The 26,017-nt window shown below is 38.6% G+C and overlaps 1 protein-coding gene across 6 annotated transcripts in view; it reads right to left on the reverse strand.

Moving 5' to 3' along the window:
* The window catches only part of NPTN (neuroplastin), a 67,187-nt gene that overhangs the window by 33,030 nt on the left and 8,140 nt on the right, over window positions 1-26,017 (reverse strand). For 4 of the 6 annotated variants that reach the window (XM_043471022.1, XM_043471020.1, XM_043471021.1 and 1 more), the window contains exon 2: window positions 2,471-2,818. The exons of the other annotated variants lie outside the window; for them this stretch is intronic. In XM_043471022.1, the coding sequence (XP_043326957.1) occupies window positions 2,471-2,818 (348 nt within the window). The remainder of the gene's footprint in view (window positions 1-2,470; window positions 2,819-26,017) is intronic. 6 annotated transcript variants of the gene reach the window in all.

Consider the following 26,017-nt stretch of genomic DNA (forward strand, 5'->3'; position numbering starts at 1 on the left):
TTCTTTGCTCACAGTGCCACAACTGCATTCTGCACCAGGATGAAGGTGGGGCTTTTATTTCTGACCAAATATTGGTGGTCAAGCATTACTCATGACAGTCCAAGAGAGATGAACATTTAGGAGAGGCTCAAAATTCTTACCTGCCACTTATTCCTATTTAGAAGCACTGGTTCAGAGACCCTTACCCTAGTCACCATTCATATGTAGAACATGCTATGGACAGAGAGAGAACCTACAAACTGGGCATACTTCTCCTACTGCCAGGAGGTCATCCTTAGAAAATTTCAACTTCCCCTTGGAGACAAATATCATTGAGGATGCTGAAATCATAAAACAGTCCAATTAGAGTGGAATTCAGGGTGTTTAAAAAATGAAGAAGATTGGCGCTCTAAATCAATTAACTAGGATTAACTGATTGATAGGGAAGTCTGGGGAGAATCTAAACTAGCCAAGGTTTGGTTCAACCACATGCAGACACCCTTAAGTTAGGAAACTTATTTCTAAGTAAACTGGGAGACTGCTATATACTCTCGAGAATGAGAGGCAGGTACCCCAAAGACTCATCTTCTTTCAGCCCCAAGGCATGACCTTTTAACTATGAGTCTACTTGAGTCAGGCTCCTACAAGTACAAGAACCAAATGCCCAGCCCAGTCCATGCCTACAAACTTCTGCAGACCTTTGTGGCCATTTGGGTAACTCTGCTTTTACAAGGAAAGGAGCAATGGGGGCAGGAGAAGGAGGCGTGCAAAGGGAAAAAAAAATCATTAAATAAAAGAAAAAGCACTGGGTTAATGTTCCCCGTTTTCACATAAACAAAGTTTTCTTTTTCCCTTTCCAGAAGCAGGTTCTCTGATGCAACAGTGCCAACTGCAGCAGTCTCTGCTACCTCTCCTCAAAGTCCTCTTCACAGGCATCTACTGAGTTGCTATAAAGGACAACTAACTTGCTAGTTTCCACAGAAGTATATAGATCCAAGGCCCATTTCAGACGACCTCCTGTGTTATTACCAATATCCTCATAAATGCATTTTACTGTTTTTATTTAATCTCTCTAAATCGATCAGTTCTTTAAACCAGAATTGGCTCTAGGGGCTCTTATTGAATCCCTGAAAAGAAGGTGAAAAGCCCAGAGGATCTTTCCATTAAATGGAGAATGCTTCCTCAATTACAATTGGGACAGATGTGGGCTAGAACTCCTGGCCAGAAGCACTGGCTCTGTGGTAGCTTCTCCCTCCCTCTCCTTCCCACCATTAAAGCAGGAAACACTATTCAGAAAGAGAAGGCCACAAAAGCTCCTGTGTCTGATGTCTCACTTGTACCTGCTACTACAGATGAAGAGAAGGGTTCTGAGTAAACTGCTCCCCTCACTCTTACCACTCAGAGGAACAGGGCTAGAATTTAGTTTCCTCTTTTTCTTTTTTCAAGAGACAAGAAAAGGCCAGTATGAATGGCTTCCAAACTACTTCTGGGGTTGCCAGCCTCTGGGATGGTAGTGTGGCACTGACCACTGTGCCAACAGTCAGTCATCAAACTATCTGTCAGCAGAGCCAACTCTGACCTTGAAACAGTACGATGGGATTTAAAAGAAAAATACTTTGCAGCTTAGTGTCACCTGGTTCCTAACAGCAAGATCTATGGAGAAAATCTAAGGCTGCTGCTCTTTAGAGAATAGGAGACTAGATGAGCAGGACCATGAGGAATACACTGCTGCAGTGGAGGGCTGTTATCAGAGAAGCACATGCCACTGCTTTAGAAAAGAAAAAGAGCTAGAACTATGGAAATATCCAAGCTTACATGCCACCCAACAACCAAAACACATCACCACACCACACCCATGGCAACATTCCCATCATAGACAGGATGACACCAAGTCACAGTGAGGGAAGAGGCTGGGCAGACACAAACTTAAAACCATAGAGGTGAAGGCAGCTACTCAGAGAGCTTCAAACAGATGAATAGAGAAATAAAAAAAATAGTTAGATTGGGGAGAGAAATAAAAATAGAAAGGCACCAGATAATAAATCAGCAAAAGGATAGCAGGAAACCTACTACAAAATTAAAGGGGAGGGAAAGAAACAATTCAACACTACCCTGGTTTGACTGTCTGGTTTTGTGAGTTTTTAGAGTTTTTTTGTTGTTGTTGTTGTTAGCCTCCCCAGTTCTCCCTCCCCACCTCTTCCCAATGCAGATGATTTTGGACAATCACAGATTTCCCCAAGTTCTTTGTTCCTGAGGAGAGAGACACAGAGAAGGGTTGGGGGATAAGGGAGGTAAAGAGGACAGCAAAGAAGATACAAAAAAAAAAAAGTTGCCACAGATATTTTCATACACTACAACCAGAGGGTCGTGGGTTTGAAAAAACGAAGACAAGGGGTGGGGTGAGTGGGGAAGAGGGAAAGGAAGCAGAAGGGAGGGTCATCGGGCCACCTCTAACGACTACAGTACTACTACTGTAGGGTGCTGGACTCACTCTGAAGGACGCTTATGGTAGCCTGGGCTCGAATCCATGTTATGGAAGGGTTTTGCCTCAAGTCATTCCTCTTGGGGTCGTTGCTGGCCCTGCACTCGTAAGTCCCAGAGTCCTCCAAGGTGAGCCGGGTTATTCTCAGCACACTCACGCCGTTTGACCCGTAGGCGGTGTTTACGGTGACACGGCGCTTCCGAGCACCGTCCCACAGCTGTCTGAAAGACTCTGCCCGGTTGACTTCTGCGTACCACCACTGGATCTCTGGCGTGGGGCTCCCGACCACGTCACAGTACAGCTCAAAGGCGTCCCCAGTGAGCTTAGTTTCTGACATGGGCGACTTGACAAACCCAGCTAGAGGGAGGGGGAGCAGGAATGCAGTGACAGGCCAATCAGAAAAAAAGAAGAATCAACAGGTGTTAATAGTAATTTAAAGAAAAGAAAAGAAAAAAAGCAAATGAGTTGCAAAGAACAAAAAGGATTCATTTTTAAACTATAAAGAGACAGTAAATAGCATTTCATACAAGCTTTCAGAAGAAGAACCACCCTGGGAAGCTTATGAAGCAAAGGCAGGCTAATTACAAGCTGGGGCAGCCCAGGTGCTGGCCAGGCAGAAGCAAGCCCACTGGAAAGCATTTTAGCAATGGGCCCAGCCGGTAGGAATGAGAAAGCCTCAGGTTTCAGGGAAGTCTCTTTCCATAGAACACAAACCATTACCTTTTCAAACTCAGGCAAGTGATGAAAGATAACCGAAGTGGCAATAGGTTTACATGCCAAGTCAGGATCTCTCTTTTGGATGGGTGAACACTTGGTTAGAAATGCAATGTCTTTTATAGGTCACAACAAGAAGCATTAATGACCTATGACATCTTCTTTTGGGAGTCAGAGTCCACATCTCACCTGAAAGGCTAGCAAACTTCTCACTCATGCAGGATCCTATCCTGAATTCAGGCTAGACTTTCCCCGCATCTGCTCCTTCGGTGGACCCACGGCAAACAAATAACCCCGTTGTTTGTGAAGCAGCCTCTATCTGAAAGCAAACCCTCTGGTACAGGAGAGCAAGACAGTCTGTACTTCAGAGTGAGAATCACTATGGGGGTCAGCTCAGTAGTGGAAACAACAGTAACTCAACTTATTGCCAGTGTCTGGAGGGACTATTTCCTCCACAATCCCATAAATTTATAAACCAGAAAAATCTCCTGAAAAGTCAGTCTTAAAAATAACCATGACACAAAAACAAAAACCAAACCAGAACAACAACAAAAAAAACCCATGGCGTCTGACAGGCTCTCTTCACATTCTTTAGTTGCCTGGTTCCCAGAGGCCAGCTCAAAAAGAATGAAAACTGTACAATGATGTATTAAACTAAACTCTATGGTAAAGGCTAGACCTCACCAACATTGCCAGGCATTGCACAGGAACTAAAAGTTGATGTCTACTTTCACGTGCCCATAATTTGTTTGAGGTTACACTTGCATAAGACAAGGTGGCAATGGCAAAGAGAAAAAAAATAAATAAATAAAATCCAGACTTATTGGAAGAACTTGGAATGGAGTCCATATCACAGTGTAAGCATACTCTCTCTCACCCATTTACTCCACCAAGGGTCTATTCGGCATTTCTACCAATTCAGGCTAAAAGGTACTAATAATTCAGTATCTAAAGTACAGGCAAGAAGCTAAAACAGGGTACTCTGAGTCACTGGGCAATTTCTCTTGGGCCCAAGCCAGATCCTCTGCAATGAGCAGAGTAAGGCCAGCATCTACCAACATCAGGCTAAGAACATTTCAGAGAAGTATGAATTAAATGGAACAGTTTCCCTATAGACCAAAAGCCAAGGATATAATGGGACTGCTGAAAATGGAAGTTGCTAAGTGGAAATTTTTCTGTTTACATCCACAGCATATTTGTCTTTGGAGATAAACTCTACACCATGGACCTCAGAACCCTATGGGAAATACTACACTTACTCAAGTAGAGGTCAAGAACTCCAAATTCATACTAGTCTTTCAAATGATAAAAGATTCAGAATCTGGGAAGGATAGGAAAGCAGTCATTAATAGCCTCAGATGAACTGTTCCGCCTTCAAAATGACACGCCTAAACTACCTTTTGAGACCGGGTATCTGTTCCTTGAAAGGAACTAGTTATGAGAGGCCCCAAGAAGCCAAAAATATATCATTCTCAGGTGCAGGGGAAGTTTCAGAATTCCAGAAAGAAGACACCAAGCCATGGCATGAAAAGCTGAGCTCACTTCCAGATAAAAGGGTACCCAAGGAGCTTATGTTTTAGCTTTCACACTATCTTTTCATTCATTTTACTACTGGCTCAATCACTGAAGAAAACTGCTTATCAGTAAATCCCTAGAAAGCAAGGAAAAAAGTATTATTCCCCTTTAATCATACTCTTGATCATTAACTGGAATTCACAAATGCTCTTATTCTCACATTCTCTGTGAACTGGGGGAGTTTATGTCCACTTGAATGATGTGATAATGTGCCTAATTATGCTCTAGAAATATGTTGTTAGTGGATGTCTGTCTTTTTTCTCCCTTCTTCTGAATTGCGCTTCAAAACAAGCTTAGATCTAAGCCTATTCAATCTACTGACCATGCTATGTAGAAGGAATGCCTGCAAGTATGTCCAGAACCACCAAGAACCCATCCAATTTCAAAATAATCACAAATCCCAAGACACCACAATTCAAAGACAGTGGAGAAACAGTCTGAACACAATTCTCCACTGCCCAGAACGAAGAAAGTCACTCAAACCAACACTGCGACTTCTGGACAAGACTTACTTCTAAGGAAGTGCTGATCTGATTTAGTTTAGTTTTCTACTCATATACAGGGAAGGGGACCAAGTCGATAATGTTCCTTGAATTAGTAAATTATATGATATATATTTAGGGCTTCCCCTGTGGCTCAGCGATAGAGAATCTGCCTGCAATGCAGGAGACACAGGTTTAATCCCTGGGTCAAAAGATCCCCTGGAGAAGAAGTGGCAACCCACTCCAGTACTGGGAAATCCCATGGACAGAGGAGCCTGAAGGGCTACAGTACATGAGGTTGCAAGAGAGTCGGCTAAACAAAAACAACAATGATACATATTTAAGCAAACTTATCTAAAAAAAAAAGGGTAGAAATCCCTTAAAACAATGACAACAGACATCTGTCTGTGCTCTGAGGGCTATTATTATTTTTTATTATTATTAGACATGTATATCAATAGATAACATTTTCTAAGTATATGTTATGTGTTAGACAATGTGCTACACACTTTTATACTACCTCATTTAATCTTCACAACATAACATAGATGCAATTATAATCCCCTTAAAAGATGTGGAAACTAAGGTCCAAAAAAGTTGAGTACTTCTCCCACAGCTACAAGCTAATAGTGAAAGAGTCTAGACTGGAATTCAGGTGTGTCCAAAGCCAAAGTACGGTCTCTTAACACCACAACTGCAGTCAATGTGTCTCCCTGGGCCAGAAAAGTTATAGATATTTTGGTCACCACTTAAATATAATTGATTAATTCTGGCTATGAAAAGTCAAGACTCCTCCACTGGAACATGCAGCACACTATGACGACTAACTCCTTAAAATTATAATCCTATTGAAGATTGGAGACAGAATAGCACAAGGATCAAAGTCCTAAAGCAATTATGCGAATGTGAGTGAGTGGGGGGTGGAGGGTGGATGGTGGGAAGCCGGAGAGAAGAGTGAGAAAACAAAAGATGGTTCAGGAGCAAGACTTTCCCCACAGTTCTGATGATTCTACCACTCTGCTCTTGAGAAGCCTAGCTTCGTAGGAAGGAGCTTAAAAGACATTAAAGGCATTTCTCTAGTGTTGTAGTTAGTGGCCAAATTACTAAAGGGCAAGCACCTGAAATTTTTATAAAACAACAGTTTACAAAGTGCTTTCACACATATCACATCTCGTTTTGTTCACATAAATTCACAAGGTTCATAGATCAAGCGCAGAGATAGGTTCATGATTTGATCAAGATCACTTAGGTAGCTAATTCTTAGTGGAGCGGGGATCAAAACACAGGTCTTCAGCTTTTAGTGTACATTTCTTTCCCCAAAAAACACACTGCCTCTAAATAAAACAAGTAGGGAATTCCTTGATAGCTGAACACTCATCAAAAATCATGAAAACAGATCTATTTCTCCTCCTAGCAGTAGGGAAAAGAAAAAACAAAAACAAAAAAAAACCACTCTCTCTACACAGTACTGTGGAATCACAGCAAGGCAAAGTTATTAGCTACCTCATTATCCGTCCAAATTTAGCTCCAATTCAGGAGAAAAGAACCAGCTCTCAGCAACAGCAGGCGGCAAGGCAGTTCACAGTCTGACTCACTGCCCTGCCTTTCATTACCAAGGGCTTTTAAACAAATACATGCCCTCAACATGAGAGCACACACTGCTGAAAGTCAGGAGACCAGGAAAAGCATCTGTTTGATTTCCAGGTCAAAGCTCATCCAATATTTTGGAAAACCCCTAATTTCAGAAAAATACCTCCGGCCCCCTCTCCACCATCATCTCCATCCACTGTAATAGGTAACTGGGCTCAGAACTCAAACAGGTTTGACAAAGTACTAATATCAGTTCCTCCAGTTCAACAATGATAAAGAGGGAAGCCAAAGAGTGGTCACTAGCTTTGTGGGAGGGAGGAACTAGAAGCTGAGGGTGGAGGAGGGTGGCAGGCATAGTATTAAAAAATGAAGACAGTAAAACCAGGAAAAGCCTAAAGTAAAACTGTGTAACTGGGGATGGGATGAGAAGATGACAGCTGGGGCTAGCAGCCGGAGAAAAGGAGGAGCTCTCTGGCAGGGAAAACTGAATGTGTAGATATGTAGCAGAGGGTGAGAAGAAAAAGGGAACACAGAGGAACAAGTTGAGCCCAATCCCAAGAAAACTGCTTTTACATATGCCCTAAGGAAGCAAAAATGCTATCCCAGCCCCATACATGAGGAACCATCAGTGATTTTTTTACAGTCAATATTCTCATTTTTCTCCAGGGCTATCAGTGAACAGATAGTAAGACTCACTTATATTCCTCTCTCAGCTGACTACTGCCAAGGCCAGGCCTTTAAATTTAGCCTGTTTTTGTCACCTTTAAAAAAAAAACAAAACAGCTGTTCCCTTCAAGCCCCTCTCCACTACTAATTCCCTGTGGGTGGCTCATGCTGTTCTTTCCTTCGTGCCTCATAATAAAGAGGAAATGACAGCCAAGGACACAGGAGAACTTCTCTCCCCCTCCCCCATTCACTCATATCATGCACCTCAAAAAGAAGACAGACTCTGAGCAAGACAAACTGATATCTAACTCCTATCATAGGTATGGTATTTCAAATCTAAGTGACTCTTAACTGCAATAAGCCTGCCTATTCTTACTGCTTATTTTAATCCTTAACACTATCCCTCAACACCAAAGATAGGTCCTAAGTCCACAAGCACTCATTCTGTGTGTTAAAACCACGTGTAAGGCAGGCCTGAGGCCCTGAGAGTGGATGAAAATGGGGTAACCTCATTCTCCACAGGAGAAAGGAGGTATATGGGTCTCATCTCATGGACCAGTCTGATCTGCAGGTAAGAGACAGCAGCAATTACAAAGCATTTTCCAAAGTCACATCTATTCCTTTCACAGCTACCTCTATCAGGGAGTCACGACAAAGGTTTAGAAATTAAGATCTTCTCCATTAACCAGCTTCTTTTTCAGGGCCATCCTTTATTCTGAAATTATAGCATCCAAATGGCTAAAACAATCTGTTTTGGCATATTTTAGTCAGCCTTGTTTTGAGAAATAGGAGACTACGTAGTTTAGTGGATAAAAGTAGCAAACTCTAAATCTGGATTACTTGGAAGTACTGTCACTAATTGTATGACCTTAGGCAAGTGACCTAACCTCTGAGCTTCTCCCTAATCTGTAGGCTGGGCTAATAACAGTAGCAACCTCAAAGAATTGTTGTGAGGATTACATGAAATTGACATACAGCTTAAAACAGTACCTGGCACCTAGTAAGCACTCAATAATGTTAGCCATTATTCTATGTCTCCACAGAAATTATGCTGAACAAGCCAGATGCAGCAGCCTTCAGCACTGTTCCAACGACAGTCTGGGAAGTAGAAACTTTGTCTTAAAGGAGCTCCAACTTAGAATCCAACTTCATCAATAAACAGCAAAAAAATTATTTTAATTAAAAATAAGAACCAGAATGGAAACATTAATTGCAGAAGGCAATGAAAAGTTGGGAATTCTTCATTCCTTCCTATCCTTGAAGCAAACTAAAAATAAAGTGAGTGGTAACAGCAGTATGGACTCAAGGTATTAGCAAATGTTATTACAGAGTTACAAGTCATTCAATCTAAAATAATGTGAACAATATGGAAAGCCCAAAAGTAATGAGAATAAAGAGAGGCAGTACAAGAGTCTCCTTTAAAAAAACAAAAAGTAAATTAGCCTACTAATTATAAATTAAGCTGCTTGGCAATGATATATGGGAAGATACTGGATATCACGCAAACTGTAAATTCACAAAAATGTCAAATAAAATGGTAGTTACAGGATTTTGATCACATCAGGTTATTTTTTAAGAAGAGTCAGTTTTTGAGTCAGTACCTCCACAACTTAAATTCTCTTAACTTTGAGCAGTTTCTTCAAGTGGGAATGATGCCACTTAAGGTAGCTGGAGAAGTCATGTGACATATATGGAAGAGTTCTGTAAGTTCTACAAATGTTAAGTTACTTTAGGATAGACAAGAAATAGGCATTCAATATGACTGATCTTCATTCAACACAAATTTTCATTCAGTCCTGCTGTCAATTCCCTTTCATAGGCTAAACAAGCATGACCTATCAAGATCCATGGGACTAAAGCAGTCACACACACACACACACACACACACACACACACGCTTAAGTATGATTAAAAGGGGCTTTCCTGGGGGCTCAGCAGTAAAGAATCTGCCTGCAATGCAGGAGACGTGGGTTCCATCCCTTGGTCAGAAAGATCTCCTAGAGAAGGAAATGACAACCTATTCCAGTATTCTTGCCTGGGAAATCCCATGGACAGAGGAGTCTGGAGGGCCACAGTCCATGAGGTCGCAGAGAGTCAAACACTACTTAGCAACTAAACAAACAATGATTTAAAAAAAAAAAAAAAAGTCACAGGCTTGTCTCTTACCAGAAAATACACACAAAAATTTGCATACGATATAGGGAGAGATGTCCCAGACACCAGGTTAAACACTGAGTTTTGACTGTATTGCTACTGGATGTGTGGACAGATAAGGGTCTCTCTATTTAAATTGAGAGCTCACCTTATAAGGATATGAGCCATGGTTTACAACATCTGGGTTGGCTTCTTCAACTTCTTCAAACTCAGTCTCCTCATCTGAAAAATGGGGATAATAATTCCTACCTTCTTCATAAGGTCATGGTGAGGTTCATATGAACAATGTAAGTAAAGTTACTTTGTAACCTATAGAGCTAAAAATGTAATAATATAAGATGGCTGTTTTATGCAAGCAATCTACTTTGTAATTTAAAGGATGACCTAAATCATTTCTGGGTATTCTACTGAAGTACCTCAAAAACACTGTGGGTTGAGAAAGTTGGGGGGACAGAACTCAAAGACTCACCCAGGATGAATGGGAGTTGTTCATTACACTTCTTCTGAATTTTTCAATTTTCCAGACGAAAGAAGTATGAAAACCAATAACCCAGAGAATTTCAACATGTTTTAAATAGAAAGGGACATTAAATAAAGTAAGACTGCCAGAATTAAATTTTTAAAAATTAGAATACTAGTTTAAGAAAAAAGAGGGTCTTATAAAAACAGAACTTGACACCAAATCTAAGGAATAAGAAGGACTGGAAATTTTTAACAGCAGAGTGAACAATCAGCTCAGAACTCACCCCTCCTGCATTTCTTCATGCTTATCTAGCATGCTCCAGGAAGGGGCTCAGTAACACTCACCTATGTCCCAGAATATCCTCAAATGGGCAATAAGAGATTGAAAACTCTGCTTATAGGCTATCTATCATAAAATTCTAGCCACTGAGTCTATGCTTTTACTAATAATGCAGTAAACAGCTTCATTATTATAGACATTCCGTGAGACTAACAACACTTCTTCCTCACATCAGGGAGGAAAGAGGCATTTTAACTTAATCTTGAGCAAAGAAAGTGAAGTGAAATATAAATAAGGACCAATCTGACTGTGACATCAAAATGACCATAACCTTAGTTTTCAACTAAGGATGTGTCCAAGGGGAAAAACACAGTAGCCACAAACTGCTGTCAAGCTAGTCTTTTCAGGAACTTTAGAAAATCTACTTTTTAACTCTACAAACAGTATTCAAACTGTTAATACACAAAGGAAAAAAGCTAGTTTTGCTAGCCATTAAAAACCACAGATGTTTCATCCAAAGGAAACAGACAATGCATACAAACCAGCAGTATCTCAAAGAACATTCTTAATGAAAGCTCTGGTTTCGAACAATGAAACCCTTACATATTTAAGCAAACACTAACAAAAGCTCTTATCCCAGGAGACTGTCAAAACTACCTATGGGCCAACAGAAACACACCTAAATGGAACTTTGAAGCCAGAAACAATTTTTTTGGAGAAGAGACACAGTAACAGAGTATTTGAAGAGTATACCTCAACTGACCCTTCATTTAGGATTTATTAAAGACAAAATGAAAACAATATTCTGGAAAGGTTGAATATTCCAGTTAAATAAACCATTCTCAAAAGCAAAGAGGGAGTGGAGGGGAATTCCCTGACATTCTAGTGGTTAGGACTCCATGCTTTCACTGCTAAGATTTCAATATCTGGTCAGGGAACTAAGATCCCACAAGACTTGCAGCCACAACCAAAAACAAAAACAAACTAGTAAAACTAAGAGAAAAATAGATTATGTAATCCTTACACCACTCAAAAGCCATGGGCAATTAGTAATCTCCACTAATTACTTTCTTTGCAAATTTCTGTATTAGACAAGTGAAATTCGCAGAAAAAGTAATTAAGTAAAGATTACACAATTTATTTTTCTTTTAGTTTTACCAGTTTTTCCTTCCCAAATGGCACAGCGGTAAAGTATCTGCCTGTCAATGCAGGAGACGCGGGTTCAATCCCTGGGTCAGGACGATCCCTTGGAGAAGAAAATGCCGCGCCAGTACTCTTGCCTAGGAAACCCCATGGACAGAGAAGTCTGGTGGGTTACAGTCCAGGAGGTCTCAAGAGTGAGTCACGACTGAGCATGTATATCACCATCACAGATTCAATATAACTTTTGATAACGAGCTCACTTTCTTGTCCCTGACAACATACCAACAACCAGGATTTAAATGTTAAAAATAACACAATTCAGCACATTCTTCCAGAGGATAATACAGTTTATCTCATTCTTTCATCCTCATATATCCCATAAGAATGACAGGAAATACAAGTAGTTGGAGCTGATAGTGTGAATTTAATCTAGAAGATATTTTAACTGAAGAGGTAAAAAGTCCCTCTCCCACCTTCTTTTAAATAGCCAATCCCAGAAGCCAGAATCAAACACTTTGCACACAGGAAAATTCAATCTTTGAATCACATCCCAAGATGTTAGGTAATATAGTCAGTTACAGTCTTCCCAGCTGATGAATTATTTCCAAGGTATAAATAGTTTATAGTGGAAATCACACTGGGAACTTCGTTATTATATATAAAGGCAACACTTTCTTTAGATGGGAAAATCCTAGAGCAGTGATTTTTAAACTATCATGCATCAGAATCACCTGTTAAAACACAGATTGTTGGGCCCCGTTCCTGGAAATTCTGATTCAGTAGATCTGGAATGGGGCTTAGGAATAGGCATTTTTAACAAGTTCTCAGATGATGCTGGTATTGCTGGTTCACAGACCACACATCAACAACTACTGTCTTACAGAGTCTGAAACTGCTAAATTTTTAGCTTTTCCAAAAAGAAGAAAATAGGGGTAAAGGAACCACACAGATGTTTCTGAAACCATATAAAGACTCTCCTAGTAATGAGTCTGATTCATAACCAAAAGAAGGAATGTGGGCAAAATGGTTTCTAAAAAAGTGTCACTCACTATGACTTCATAATAATGACTTTTATCTAATAATTGTTCAAGTTATCTATAAGCTGAGAGAAAGTTACTGAGGGCTTACTTAGCAAGGACTGTGCATAGGGACTATTAAAATAAACCTTGCTCCTAAAGGGACTCAATTTTGTATAACTTGAGACAGGAAAACAATTACAATACAATTGGCAACGGCCACTTTTATAACAGACTTGTGAAAGACAACAAAAACATAAAAGAAGTTACTAATTTTGCTGAGCGGAGAGGGCCGACATATGCATAGAAACCTCAGGCATACAATCTGAAAGTAGCCTTGTCAGCTGGGGGACAAGGCCTTGCTCTAGGCAAGAGGAAACAGTTTTGAATACAGTACTGAGAAGTGGCAGAAATAATTAGTTCTAAACAAAGCTAAAAAAATTCAACATTTTTTGAGTCATTTTACATGCCAAGCACTTGTCAAATGTTCATGCTACTCATAAAAATAAGACATCTATAGCCTCAAGACCTCACAATTTAGGGAAAGTGACAAGCATCCTACAGGCTAAGAGCTTGGACTTCTTTCAACAGAATAAGTGATATGACAGATCTGACTAGTGGTTGTATGAAGGATGGATCCAAACGGGGAAAGGAGTTAGGAAACTCATTCACTAATCCAAACGAAAAATGAGTCTGAACTAGTTTAGAGAAGCTGTAGAAATGGTGAGAAGATGACGGATGTAAGACATGTTTACAGGATAGAATTAACTGAAACTGACTATGGAGTGGAGAGTGATACTATAAATGGAATAAAGGAAGGCAAGCTGAGAATTGGCTTTGGAGGCACATACAGGATGGGCTATGCTGGTGAGATGTTCAGATATTATAATAAAAAACATATACATGGATCTGGTATTTAGGAGAGAATCGGAGACTAGAAATACACAGTTGGGAATTATCAGCTTAGCTGGAAGTTGAAGCCATGGGAAGAGATGAGATCACTCAGAGGATGAAAAAGGAACTGAGGATGGAACTTTCTACATTATTAACAGTTCTTTCCAAATGATTCACCACTGAATGTAATGAACTTTTACTAGGATAAAACACACCAAAATAGGAATTAATCCCTTCCTGTTATCTGGACAATACTTCGTAACCTCAGGTAAATAATTTATTATTCTGCTTTGAAAAATTAAGAAGAAAGGTCTTTTCATGGTTCTGCTGTCAGGGTCTCAGACTGACACAGTATCCATGCCAGAAGCTCTCACAGCAGCATTAGACTTTACTTGAGTAGACTATGTAATGCTATTAGCCTTAACAAAGAATCCTTAAACTTTCATAAAAATAGCACCTATCTGGTTCCAAAGATTATCCTGGGAAATGCTTTTTCTCTGAAAAAGCTACCACTTAATCACAACCAAATTTTCTCAACTTTTAAAAAAAGAAAATGTACAGAATCTCAGCCTAAACCCCAAGGCTAAACAAACTCTCACCGTGCACTCTGCAATAGAGACTGAAATGAAACAAAGCCAAGATGCCACAGACCAAGTGATTCCAGAGGAAAAGAAAAAACCAATGAGAATTATAGCTCCTATTTAACGTTGTGATAAAAATTCATTAAGTTTGTGATGTCTATGTCCTTTTTCCTGCCTTCTAGTCCTCCTCAATGTTTCTTTAAATATTAACCAGATATGACTTTGGAAAATAAGGACTGTAACACACAAGCAAAAGAGTTTCTTCACTTCAACAATGGCACCGAATGGGAAATTTTCTCCCCCACTCTGGGCCCCAATGGTCCCTAAATTTAAAATTTTGAGGATACTGAATAAACTACACTGAGTTTTATTTTCACATTTTTTTACAAGGATTTATGAAAACAGACAAATTTTACTCCTTTAACTATGGACCGTATTAACAATATGTTGAAACTGCAACTTTCCCATTACTTAAATTGTGACGGTGGCAAAATTTATACAAGTCCAAGCAATGTTTATGTTCTTTTTCCTGCCATCTGGTCAGCTTCAATATTTCTGCACCTATTAACCAGATATGATTTTGGAAAATAAAGACAACACAGGCAAGCGACCAAGAGATGCTCTACTTCAACAAAGGCACACAATGTCTCTAATTTTGTATCCCCACAATACCTTGCTGTACATACTACACTCAATAATATTTGTTAAATGAATGGTGAGAAACACAATTCTCACTCACCAGGAATTAACCTTAAAATTCTTTCATTAAATTTCAACCTATTAACAACTTAAAATGTACCAGTAATTATGTTAATGAACAGTAAAATAAATAAAACCGTCTTTCTTTGATTAGCGGAGTTTTTCATATCAGAGCCATTTTTCTGAGTGTCAACAGAATCATAAATTCTAGGAGATTAGGCTATGGCATATTTGAATTTATCAGAGAGTCCCTAGAAGTTAATTAGAAAAAAAAAAATCCCTAATGTCAGTTTGTTTTGTTGCTGTACATCCATTAATCCTAATTTTTTGTTGTTGTTCAGTTGCTAAGTCATGTCTGACTCTTTATGACCCCATTAACTACAGCACACCAGGCTTCTCTGTCCTTCACTATCTCCCTGAGTTTGCTCAAACTCATGTCCATTGAGTCAATCTCTGAGTTACATCCCAAGATGTCAGGTAACATAGTCAGTTACAATCAAAGATCTATTAATCCTAGTAGGCAAGGAAATAAAAATTGAGTGTAAAAGATTTCTGATTTGAGATTTTACTTTACAGTTAGACTGCAACTTTTGTATTCTTTTTCAAATTAGGTTGATGATGCTGCCTATCATCAATTCTAAAAAAGAAGGAAGTTCTTCTAGAATCAAAAACAGCCTAGAAAGCTCCTTCTTTGAAATGATAACCTTTAAGAAAAACATCTGTGGGGAAGGGTCAGGGAGTAGGACGTTTTCTAACTATTCTTTTTTCTGTTTTAAGAACACTCTAAAAAGATTACTGAACACATAACTGAACATCTCTGAAACCAAATTATTATACCAGGAGCTAAGCTTTACTGATGTTCATATATGTCAGGCACAGGGCAAAGTATATCATATAATTTAATTCACTACCCCTTAAGATTGTACTGTCATTCTACAAATGTGCAGAGGCAGGATGCATGCTCTGGCAGTTACAAATTAATAAAAATGTTTCATTTACTACGAACAATTAGAACTAACATCCTACATACATTATTTAATTAAAAAACATTTTATCTTAGAATGACTATCACACAGTATTTTCTACTTCTTTCTCATCGATATTACCATTTCAGGCTTTTATCACTACACAGCCATCTCCAATTATCTATTATCTCTGTGGAAATTGTGTGGGCCTATTAGCTTAAAAAGTATTTGACATTACTGTGACTTACTGTTTTAGGCTGGCACTCCTAAATAGTAAACTGGAACTCAGTGGTAGATCTCCAGTTCTTACTGGCAGATCTTCAAGGTGGTTGCTACGACTAAGATTTTCTTCCCACTAAGGGATGAAAAGGAGTAGCACTTTCAATCCTTTTCCAAGCAGAGTCTCAACAGCACACCTCTGTATTCTCCTATTTGAATTTGGATTTCAGGACAAATGACAGGTAGCTCTTTCTCATAAAGAAGCTTACAAACCTTGCAATAAAAATTATTTTACCAAGTACACTTTGCATAGGATGATTATCGTTGTGCTGTCTGATAAGACTGTATTAAAAGGATCATCTTTTCTTTTGGTCTTATTTCAACTGTGGACACATGTAATAGTAAAAATATTTCAATCGTCTACTTTGCAAAGTATCCACAGATACCAAGACTGCCCAAGCAGACTGTAAACCAAAGGTAAGAAACATCCTTGTGCAAAAACTTCAGAAGTAGGTTTACAAAGGGGTCATCCATTTCAATAATTTTAAAACCCAGCTCCTCGGGCCCAAAGGATTCTTTGGAACAGGTTAGCGGATTTCTTCTTCCCCAAATAGTTCTACATTTATCTAATTAAATATTAAGATTCTATTTTTTTAAATAAGAAAAAACTTGCTACAGGTTGAAAATTCCTAAATCTGATTCTCACCCCAATCTAACACTTAAATATCATAGTCTTAGAATGTAACTGAAAACCCTTACTAGAATCCAAAATTTCTGATTCCTGTTCACTACTACTATCTCCTCCCTCCTCAATTCCTCAGGAAATCCCAATATTCAGTCAAGAATCCAAAACTATTCTTTCATAATTACTTCTCAATTATACTCTTAATCATTTTGTTTCAGGTCTTCATTATCTCATAACTCCACAGTTAGGTACTATCTACAACTCCACAATGAGGGGAAGGATCAGGTTAAATTACTTACCTACTGCCCCAAACATAGGCAGTATGCTTCTCTTGAAAAGGGATAGCAAAACTGGATACAGTACACTTCCATTAAAAATTAGCAGAGTGGTCCCAGGAATTATTTACATGCCAAATAGTAAATGTATAAACATTTAATATTTTCACCAAAAAAATACGACTGAGTATAAAAATACAGCAATATATTGTTCTTTTTTCATTTAATGAAGCTTTTTCTTGTTTGGAATGAGAAAGGTCTGCTTTTTCTTGTTTGGAATGAGAAAGGTCTGCTTTTTCTTGTTTGGAATGAGAAAGGTCTGCTCAGTGAGCCAATTTCTTATAAAGAATTCAGTCATCATCAACATAATTCCCTTCAGTGACAATAACAACAGATGCATCCTAGAGGCTCCATACATTAATATGAATGAAAGGATCTGTCACTCCAATTACTATACTTAAAAAATGAAGGCTATAAATATCAAAATGAATTATAACATAATTAATACAGGGGCTTCCCAGGTGGCTCAGTGGTAAAGAATTCGCCTGCAATGTAGGAGACCCAGGCTGGATCCCTGGGTTGGAAAGATCCCCTAGAAGAGTGCATGGCAATCCACTCTGGTATTCTTCCCTGAGAAATCCCATGGACAGAAAAGCCTGGGCTACAGTGCATGGGGTCGCAAAGAGATGGACACAATTTAGTGACTAAACAATGACAACAAAGCATTACAGCCTGTAAATGCTCATGTTTTTAAAGAACAAGCTTTTAAAAGAAACACAACTACTAATAGCGCTTATCCTGAGGAATGGGAATCGAGGGGTCAAAGGAAGAACTTTAATATTTTACCTGTAATACCTAAGTATTATTTGAAATTATGTTAAGCAAATCCTTTCCTAATTTTCCAATAACTTTCCTTTTTCAAAATTTTAAGTTAAATAATTTCATGTCAAAATGTTGTTTAATCACTATTCAAAGTAGGAAGAGTCAGCCTCTCTGCCTCTCATACTACCTCCTATAGTTAGCCATATTTATTCTTTGAAACTTCAACCTGATGAAAGCTTCATTACCTTTTAGGCAGGGATAGCTCACAAGCTTATATATCTGGTTACTGCAGGCTCACCTGGTACTACTGGGCTTTTTCAGGTTTTTCCAATGGTGTATTTTGAGAGTTTAAGATGATACACTTCTTGAGCTTTTTCAGTGACAAATGGATAGTGTTACAGAATGGTAAGGTGACACTCTTAAAACATTACTAAAAACATGTTCCACTCAAATTCTTTCCCATTCTGAGTTTAAACAGCCAGTAAGATATACATACCTGTTACTGAAATATAAATGCCAGCAAGCTCATACTTTTGGCTATTTCTGAGCAGTTTTCTCTTACTAATCTGTATACTCTAATTTTTTTTTCCTTTAATGCACATCAAAATTTGCCTTTTCATCCTACAGCTGTAAAATCCGATTACCCCTAACACTACCCCCGCCCCATAATTGAATTTTAATGTCTACCTGCCACTGAGTAGCAAATTATATGCTCCATGGGCAAACATTTCAGAATGTTTCATGTGTACTCCACAGTTAAGAGGCAGTCTTGCAGGGAAGCACTAAAATTTACCAGCCCACAGCAAGTACCTCACAGGTTACAATCAATATTCATTACCAGCTGCCTGCCTGAAGTTCCTTCTGCCTTAATGTCCCCAGTTCCTTCAGGAATTAATTTCCTTTGTAACTGGCCTCAAAGACTACCTAAGCTGTTTCTGAAAAATATGAACTTTATACAACCCTGTGGGGATTAAAAAAGCATGTTAGAAAAATCTCAGTAAACATCTACTAGGAAAAGCAAAAATACCCCAAAGTCAGTATGCAAACATATCAGCTCAAAATATCAGTAAACTAAACAAACTTTTGTGTATTAGAAGTATAATAGAATTTGCTACCCTTCTGTCTCAAAGGGATTCAAATAAGAGAGGACAAAGAGTTTAAAAGTGACAAATGTTTATCTAGAAACAACTGAAAATACCAGAAAGGACAGGACCAAGTAGAGATGGGTAAAAAACACTAAAGTAAGATGTGTGTGCCAGTCGCTCAGTCGTATCTGACTCTTTGCAGCCCCATGGACTGTAGCCTGCCAGGCTCCTTTGTCCATGAAATTCTCCAGGCCAGAATACTGCAATGGGTTGCCAGGGGGGAGAGGGGGACTTATAAAAAATAATATATACTTATCACTATAACGTAAGGCTCAAAATAATATTGTGAAGGAAAACAAAGATGAACAATACAAGTATGAAGAACAGGAACAAGGAAATAAAGCACAAGTATTGCTTTAACCATTTAGGTTACTGTGTTAATTACTAAAGAAAAATAAAAGTTTAAAAAATTTCTGCTGTTAAAGTATGAAAACAAGATATACAACAAGATGTATATGCCTCTAAAGGTTTTTACACGAACCAAGAAAATGTAAAGCTTTCAAGACATTTACTGGGCAAATGAAAGAAAATCATAAATCAGTTTCCTAGTAAAAATCATGTTGCTAAATTTCTAGCTCAAGCAATAAATATAAAAGTATGTCACTTCTATGGCATAATCTAATTTTGAAGGTACAATAAGGTACTGCAATACTAGCAAAATTACTTGCTCCAATATTACTTCAAAAATAAGTATCATGCTAAATAAAGATCATTGCTCTGCTAAGACTGAAAGCTAACTTGAAACACTAAGGACGCTAATCTACTGAAATAGTTTGGAATCTGCACATTTAGTGTTATAAGCATCAGGCTCCAAACAGCTTTAAATAATCAGGCTTTAAATACCTTAAGTGGTAGGTAAGTTGTGTTATTAACCCAAAATTTCATTTTAATTACTTCCCTGTTTCTGTTGAAAGTAAGAAGTCTAATATCTCACATTATCAGAGATTTCAAATTTCTTAACCATTTCACTATAAGTACAGCTAGCTTTCAAAAAGATTAAAAAGTAAAGCAAGATTCCATATATATGCATTAATATATATGTTTTTCTCTTTCTGACTTACGTCACTCTATGTAACAGGCTCTATAATATCCAACTCACTAGAACTGACTCAAATGTGTTCCTTTTTATGGCTGAGTAATATTCCATTGTATATATGTACTACAACTTCTTTATCCATTCATTTGTCAATGGGCATCTAGTGGATGTCTTAGTGGACACAGCAGAGGAAGGAGAGGGTGGGACAGATCAAGAGTGCGCCATTGAAACATATACACTATCATATATAAATAAAGTGAAAGTCGCTCAGTTGTGTCCAACTCTTTGTGGCCCCATGGACTATACAGTCCATGGAATTCTCCAGGCCAGAATACTGGAATATTCCAGTATGCCAGAATACTGGAAGAGCCTTTCCCTTCTCCAGGAGACCTTCCCAACCCAGGGATCGAACCCAGGTCTCCTGCATTGCAGGTAGATTCTTTACCAGAGAAGCCCAATCATATGTAAAATAGACAGCTAAGGGGAAGTTGTTGTATAACACAGGGAGCTCAACCTGATACTCTGTGACAACCTAGAGGGGAGATGGGGTGGGGGGGTAGGAGGGAGGCTCAAGAGGGAAGGGACATACTTATACTATGGCTGATTCACCCTGTTGTATGGCAGAAATCAACAATGTAAAGCAATTATCTTTCAATTAAAAATAAAAATTTTAAAAGTAAACCAAGATAACTGAAGGCTATTAGTGACAGGAAATCTTATCAAGCACATTCCTTTGTCAGCTATCATGCTAGCTGATTTATGCAAGCCTTTCATTTTAACCTGTGAGGTGTGTATTACTCCAAATAAACAGATGAGGAAACAGAGTAAGAGACTTAGCAAAAATCAAGACTCCAATCCAGTCTCTTAGGCTCCAAAATCTGTTAACATAATTCTTTGGTGAAGAGGACACAAAACAGGGGGCCACTGACAGTTTTACTTGACCAGCACAGTATTTTTTAATTTTTTAAAACCATGGAATTTTTTTTTTAAAAAGAAACTTATTTTGTATTGGGGTATAGCCAATTAACAATGTTCTGATAAGTTTCAGGTGAACTGCAAAGCCACTAAGCCATACATATGCTGTTGTTCAGTCACTAAGTTACGCCCAACTGTTTGCAACACCATGGACTGCAGCAAGCCAGGTGTCCCTGTTCCTCACTATCTCCCAGACTTTACCAGAGTTCATGTTCATACATATATATGTATCCATTCTCCCCCAAACTCCCTTCCCATCCAGGATGCCACATAACATTGAGCAGAGTTCCATGTTCTACACTATAGGACCCGCACAGTACTTTTAAATGTCCAGTATTCAGTCAAAGCATGTATCATATTCTCCACTTCAGCAAACAGTACTTGCCTAGCTCCTATGGTAAACAAGTTTGCATCCCTGCTTTAATACATGTCAACAAAGACAATAAAAACAAGTGAAGAGCTGCTCTCCTTGCCTTTCCATTCCTAGAAGAGGTGTGGTTTTGACCAGAGGTTGTCTCAGGAACTAGGCACTATAACCCATTATCAGAGGATACTTAAGTGCAGGCACAAAACGGAGATGTTCTCAACTGAAGCTGCTGACTTTTACAAAGCATGTAAAGTTGAAGGTGTATTTTTGGTTAACACAGTAATTTGGATATCATTAATAGCCTGGGCTAGGACCAGGGATGGAGATGGAAATGGCAAACCACTCCAGTGTTCTTGCCTTCAGAATACCAGGGACAGGGGAGCCTCGTGGGCTGCTGTCTATGGGGTCGCACAGGGTCGGACACGACTGAAGTGACTTAGCAGGACCAGGGATCTTCAATATCCCACAAAGTGTCTTACACAACAAAGAACTATCCCTTTTTCGACACAACTTTCAAACGACATTCAAGATGAACACTTAGTCTGAGCCTAGAATCTCTTTTCTAAATACACCACAAAGTATTCTTGCACGGTTTTTATCAATTTTCCAGGAATGAAGTTACTATGTAAAGTGAGGATGGCTGCTCTATGCTTAGTCACTCAGTCATGTCCAACTCTTTGCAACCACAAGGACTGTAGCTGCCAGGTTCCTCTGTCCATGGAAAATTTCCAGGCCAGAATACAAGAGTGAGTTGCCATTTCCTACTCCAGGCTATCTTTCTGACTCAAAGATTGAACCTGTGTCTCTTGCCTCTACTGCAATGGCAGGATTCTTTACCACTGCGCCACCTGGGAAGTCTATCAAGGATTATAAGAAATTCAATATTGACCTTCCCTAGCAGAGGGGGATACTTCAGTGAAAAGGCTAGTCTGGTAACAATCATCTAAAAACAAATATTTTATGATATGATAGAATCATAACCAAACCTGAAATAATCTGGCCCTTCTCACTAGAACTTTATTTTCCTCTTCACTTTCCTATGAACTACAAGAGTTGAAGTTAGCATATTAAAAGTAAACATAAAAGTACCACCCTTATAGTTCAAAGCTATCCCTACATGACTCTCTACAGTAAAGCAGCTTATAAAGCATTTTCCATATGTTACTATCTTATCTCATAAAACCCCTACAGATTAAGTATTACACTAATTTTAAAAAGAGAAACCACAGGAATTTAAACAGAAGTAGAATCCAGAGCTACTGCCAAATTGAGCACCCTTTTCCATTCAACTACACTGTCCCAGAAGACGACCTAATAGGTTTTATCTACATTTCACGTTTACAACGGTGACAGATTATCAATTTACTTACCCAGTACTACAGTCTCCAACTCAGTTTAGGCATCAAATTTAAAATATACTAATGTTCTAGTTTCATAAAAACCATGGATTATTTTTAATACTTTGTTAAACTGCCTTAAATATATTTCAAATAAATGTGTAAGAATAGTTATGATGATCTTTATACTACTTAATACTTAATATCATTAACTCTGGAGGCTAGTACACAGTTCAATTCTTATCATTCTTACAGCCACCTCACCCCAGTCCACACCAAAAGGACAGGAAGTAGATCTCTTATACTGAATGACTAATACACAGCAACACACCTCCAATCAAAAGACTTTATAATAAAGCTCATGAAACCATGATTTTTTCTTAGTACTGAAATTTAACTATAAAGAAATTACATCCCACATACACGTTCCCTGATTCTCTAAATCAGGTGGTTATAATTAAGCAAGTTAAAATTATTCTGAACCCACTAAGAAGAAAAGGGTGTGGGCAGTCATATCTTCATTCATTTCTTTTCTTCTTCCAAGACAAGAAAGCAAATATGTTCCAAGACCCTAAGGAAAAACTGTAAAGGACTTTGAACCAAGAGCCCCATCTTTATCATATACCCTCAAACAATAGTGTCCTAAATTTTAAAATACTCTAGCTAAGGAGGGGCTTCCCTGGTAGCTCAGCTAGTAAAGAATCTGCCTGCAATGCAGGAGACCCAGGTTCCATTCCTGGGTCAGGAAGATCTGCAGGAGAAGGGATAGACTACCCACTCCAGTAATCTTGGGCTTCCCTGGTGGCTCAGCTGGTAAAGAATCCACCTGCAATGATGGAGACCTGGGTTTGATCCCTGGGTTGGGAAGTTCCCCTGGAGAAGGGAAGGGCTACCCACTCTGCCTGGAGAATTTCATGGACTACATGTATAGTCCATGGGGTCAGAGTCAGACACTACTGAGTGACTTTCACTTTTCACTTAGGTAAGGACAGAAATGGGGAACTGCAGGAAAAAAAAAAAAAAAAAACAGCCTGAGACCCTAACTTCACCTTAAAATAGCTTTAATTTTTAAAAGAATAAATGAAAAACTCTGTCAAATATAAGATGGCAGAATTGAAAAAACATATATATAGAAATGTGATGTAACAGAATAAAATAATACTATCCTAAACTACATTTACGCATACAGAATTTGCAATGTAACATGATTTTGCTCATATTAAATCTACTTTTTAAAGGTTTCTTTGAATACACAATACAGGTCTTTCCTGTAGCTCAAAGCCTGCAATGCAGGAGACCCAGGTTCAATCTCTGGGTCGGGAAGATCCCCTGGAGAAGAGAATAGCAATCTACTCCAGGATTCTTGCCTGGAGAATTCCATCGACAGAGGAGCCTGGGGATCTCTGGTCTGTGCAACTGCAAAGAGTTGGACACAACTGAGTTACTCTAACACTACTTTAATACACAAAAACTTATCAAATTACGAGATGGAAGATCCCCTGGAGAAGGAAATGGCAACCCACTCCAGTACTCTTGCCTGGAAAATCCCATGGACGGAGGAGCCTGGTAGGCTGCAGTCCATGGGGTCGCTACGAATCGGACATGACTGAGCGACTTCACTTTTTTTCTATTGTTTAAGTTCTAAATAGAAGATAAAAATAGCAAAAAAGACATTCTTCTAGGATCACCAGATGTGCCAAATAAAAATTCCTCATTATTTTGCTGAAATTCAAATCCAACTGGGCATCCCGCATTTTGATCTGGCAACCCTACACTCTTCAAGATAATTAAAATGAGCTCCCATCTCCACCAAAGTATTGCAGCACCATCTCCACTCATAAAACAGGCTGGGGTTTCTATCACAGCAGTATTTTGACTGATGAAGCCTTAAGAATTAATCTGAAGTGTTCATTTCCTGATAAGCCTTTCTTAACACCTAAAATGGACCTAAATTCTAAGAGCCAAAGGTTAAACTTTTACTAGGCTCCATCCAGTCTAATGAATGAACTCTTACGAAGCTTATGCTTCTATGTGTTAAACAGACATTGGGAAAATTTCGGTGTCCATTTTTTATAACTAAACAAAAAGAAGTTGCTTATGAAGGTTATAATAAACAGAATTCTGTTTAAAGTATTACAGGCAGGTCTTAAAAGCTACTTTAATGGATTCCAAAATTAATCTACTGTTTTTCTTGAATCATAACCACAGAAATTTAAAGCTAAAAACAAACTAATTTCTGATCCTTAAAAACTTCTGGAAAGGGAATTCCCTGGCATGCCAGGAGTTAGGACTCTGCATTTTCACCACAGAAGGCCTGGGTTCAATTCCAGGTGGAGGAGACATCCCCAAGCCAAAGGGCATGGTCAAAAAAACCCCAAAAAACAAAAACCTTTCTGCAAAATCCATCTCATTGCCTTTTCATTCCCAGAGGTTTTTTTCTCCTACTGGGCTCCTAAACAAGTACTAGATATAACAAAAAGAAATATTCTATTTTATGAGGTCCCTATCAACCCGTTCTCTGCCCTACTTATAATGGCTCTGATTATGAGTGAGTGCAAATAACTCTATTCTGCTAGTTGCATTTAAATCATCTTAATACTAAACCTATGCTTTTTCTTCCCAGTGGTCTAGGACACTGCTCTTTGATACAGCCCATCCATCTTTGGAGACTACCTAATTCCCTTACTTCATTTACACTGCTACCTTGAAGGTATTAATAGATAATCACATCCCCCTGGTGCTCCCTTTTCCTAAATTTAGCTCCTTCAGGTTTTTCTCCTAAGTCTTATGCTACCATCAGCATAGAACTATCTGCATCTTTTCCTAAATGTGGTTGGAAAGGGTTGAAAATTATTTGGACTTCAATCCTAGTAAGAAAATAGAAACCATAATTTTGATATGTGATCATTATCTTATTTGTCTAAGAGTAATTCAATGACATTTCACTGCACTTGAAACCTCTTTATACTTGCTCTTTTCCAGGTAGCAGCCCTTTCTGGTTTGCATTAAAGCCACTTAGTTCATCTTTCTTGATGAATTATTTGAGAGTCAGGATTAATGATATAATTTCAATGCTGGAGCTGCTTAGCTATTTCTTTCCACTTGGTCCACAATGGCTTCCAACCTGTTAAACTTATAAAATTGAAAAATCCTAAATTAAATTTAACATTTTCATTTAACATTTTCAATATGGATTGAAAATTATTTCACAAGTAGTTGCCAACACAGGACAAGACATCTTGCCTTTTTTTCCTTCAAGCAGCAGTGATATCTAAAAACAAGAAAATAAACTTGCTACTCTAGTATCTTACACATGAAAGGCAAATAATTCTTCAGTGATGGTTCTGCTTCCCCTCTCCCTTCCTTCCCTTGGCCAGTGTTCAAGTTATTCTGTACTCACCAGAAATGTGTCTCAAACAACAGCATCAGAGTAAGCATTCCGCTCGGAATAAACAGCAGCATTCCAGTCTTGTA

This window comes from Cervus canadensis, chromosome 6, assembly GCF_019320065.1.
Source record: "Cervus canadensis isolate Bull #8, Minnesota chromosome 6, ASM1932006v1, whole genome shotgun sequence".
NCBI lineage: Eukaryota > Metazoa > Chordata > Mammalia > Artiodactyla > Cervidae > Cervus > Cervus canadensis.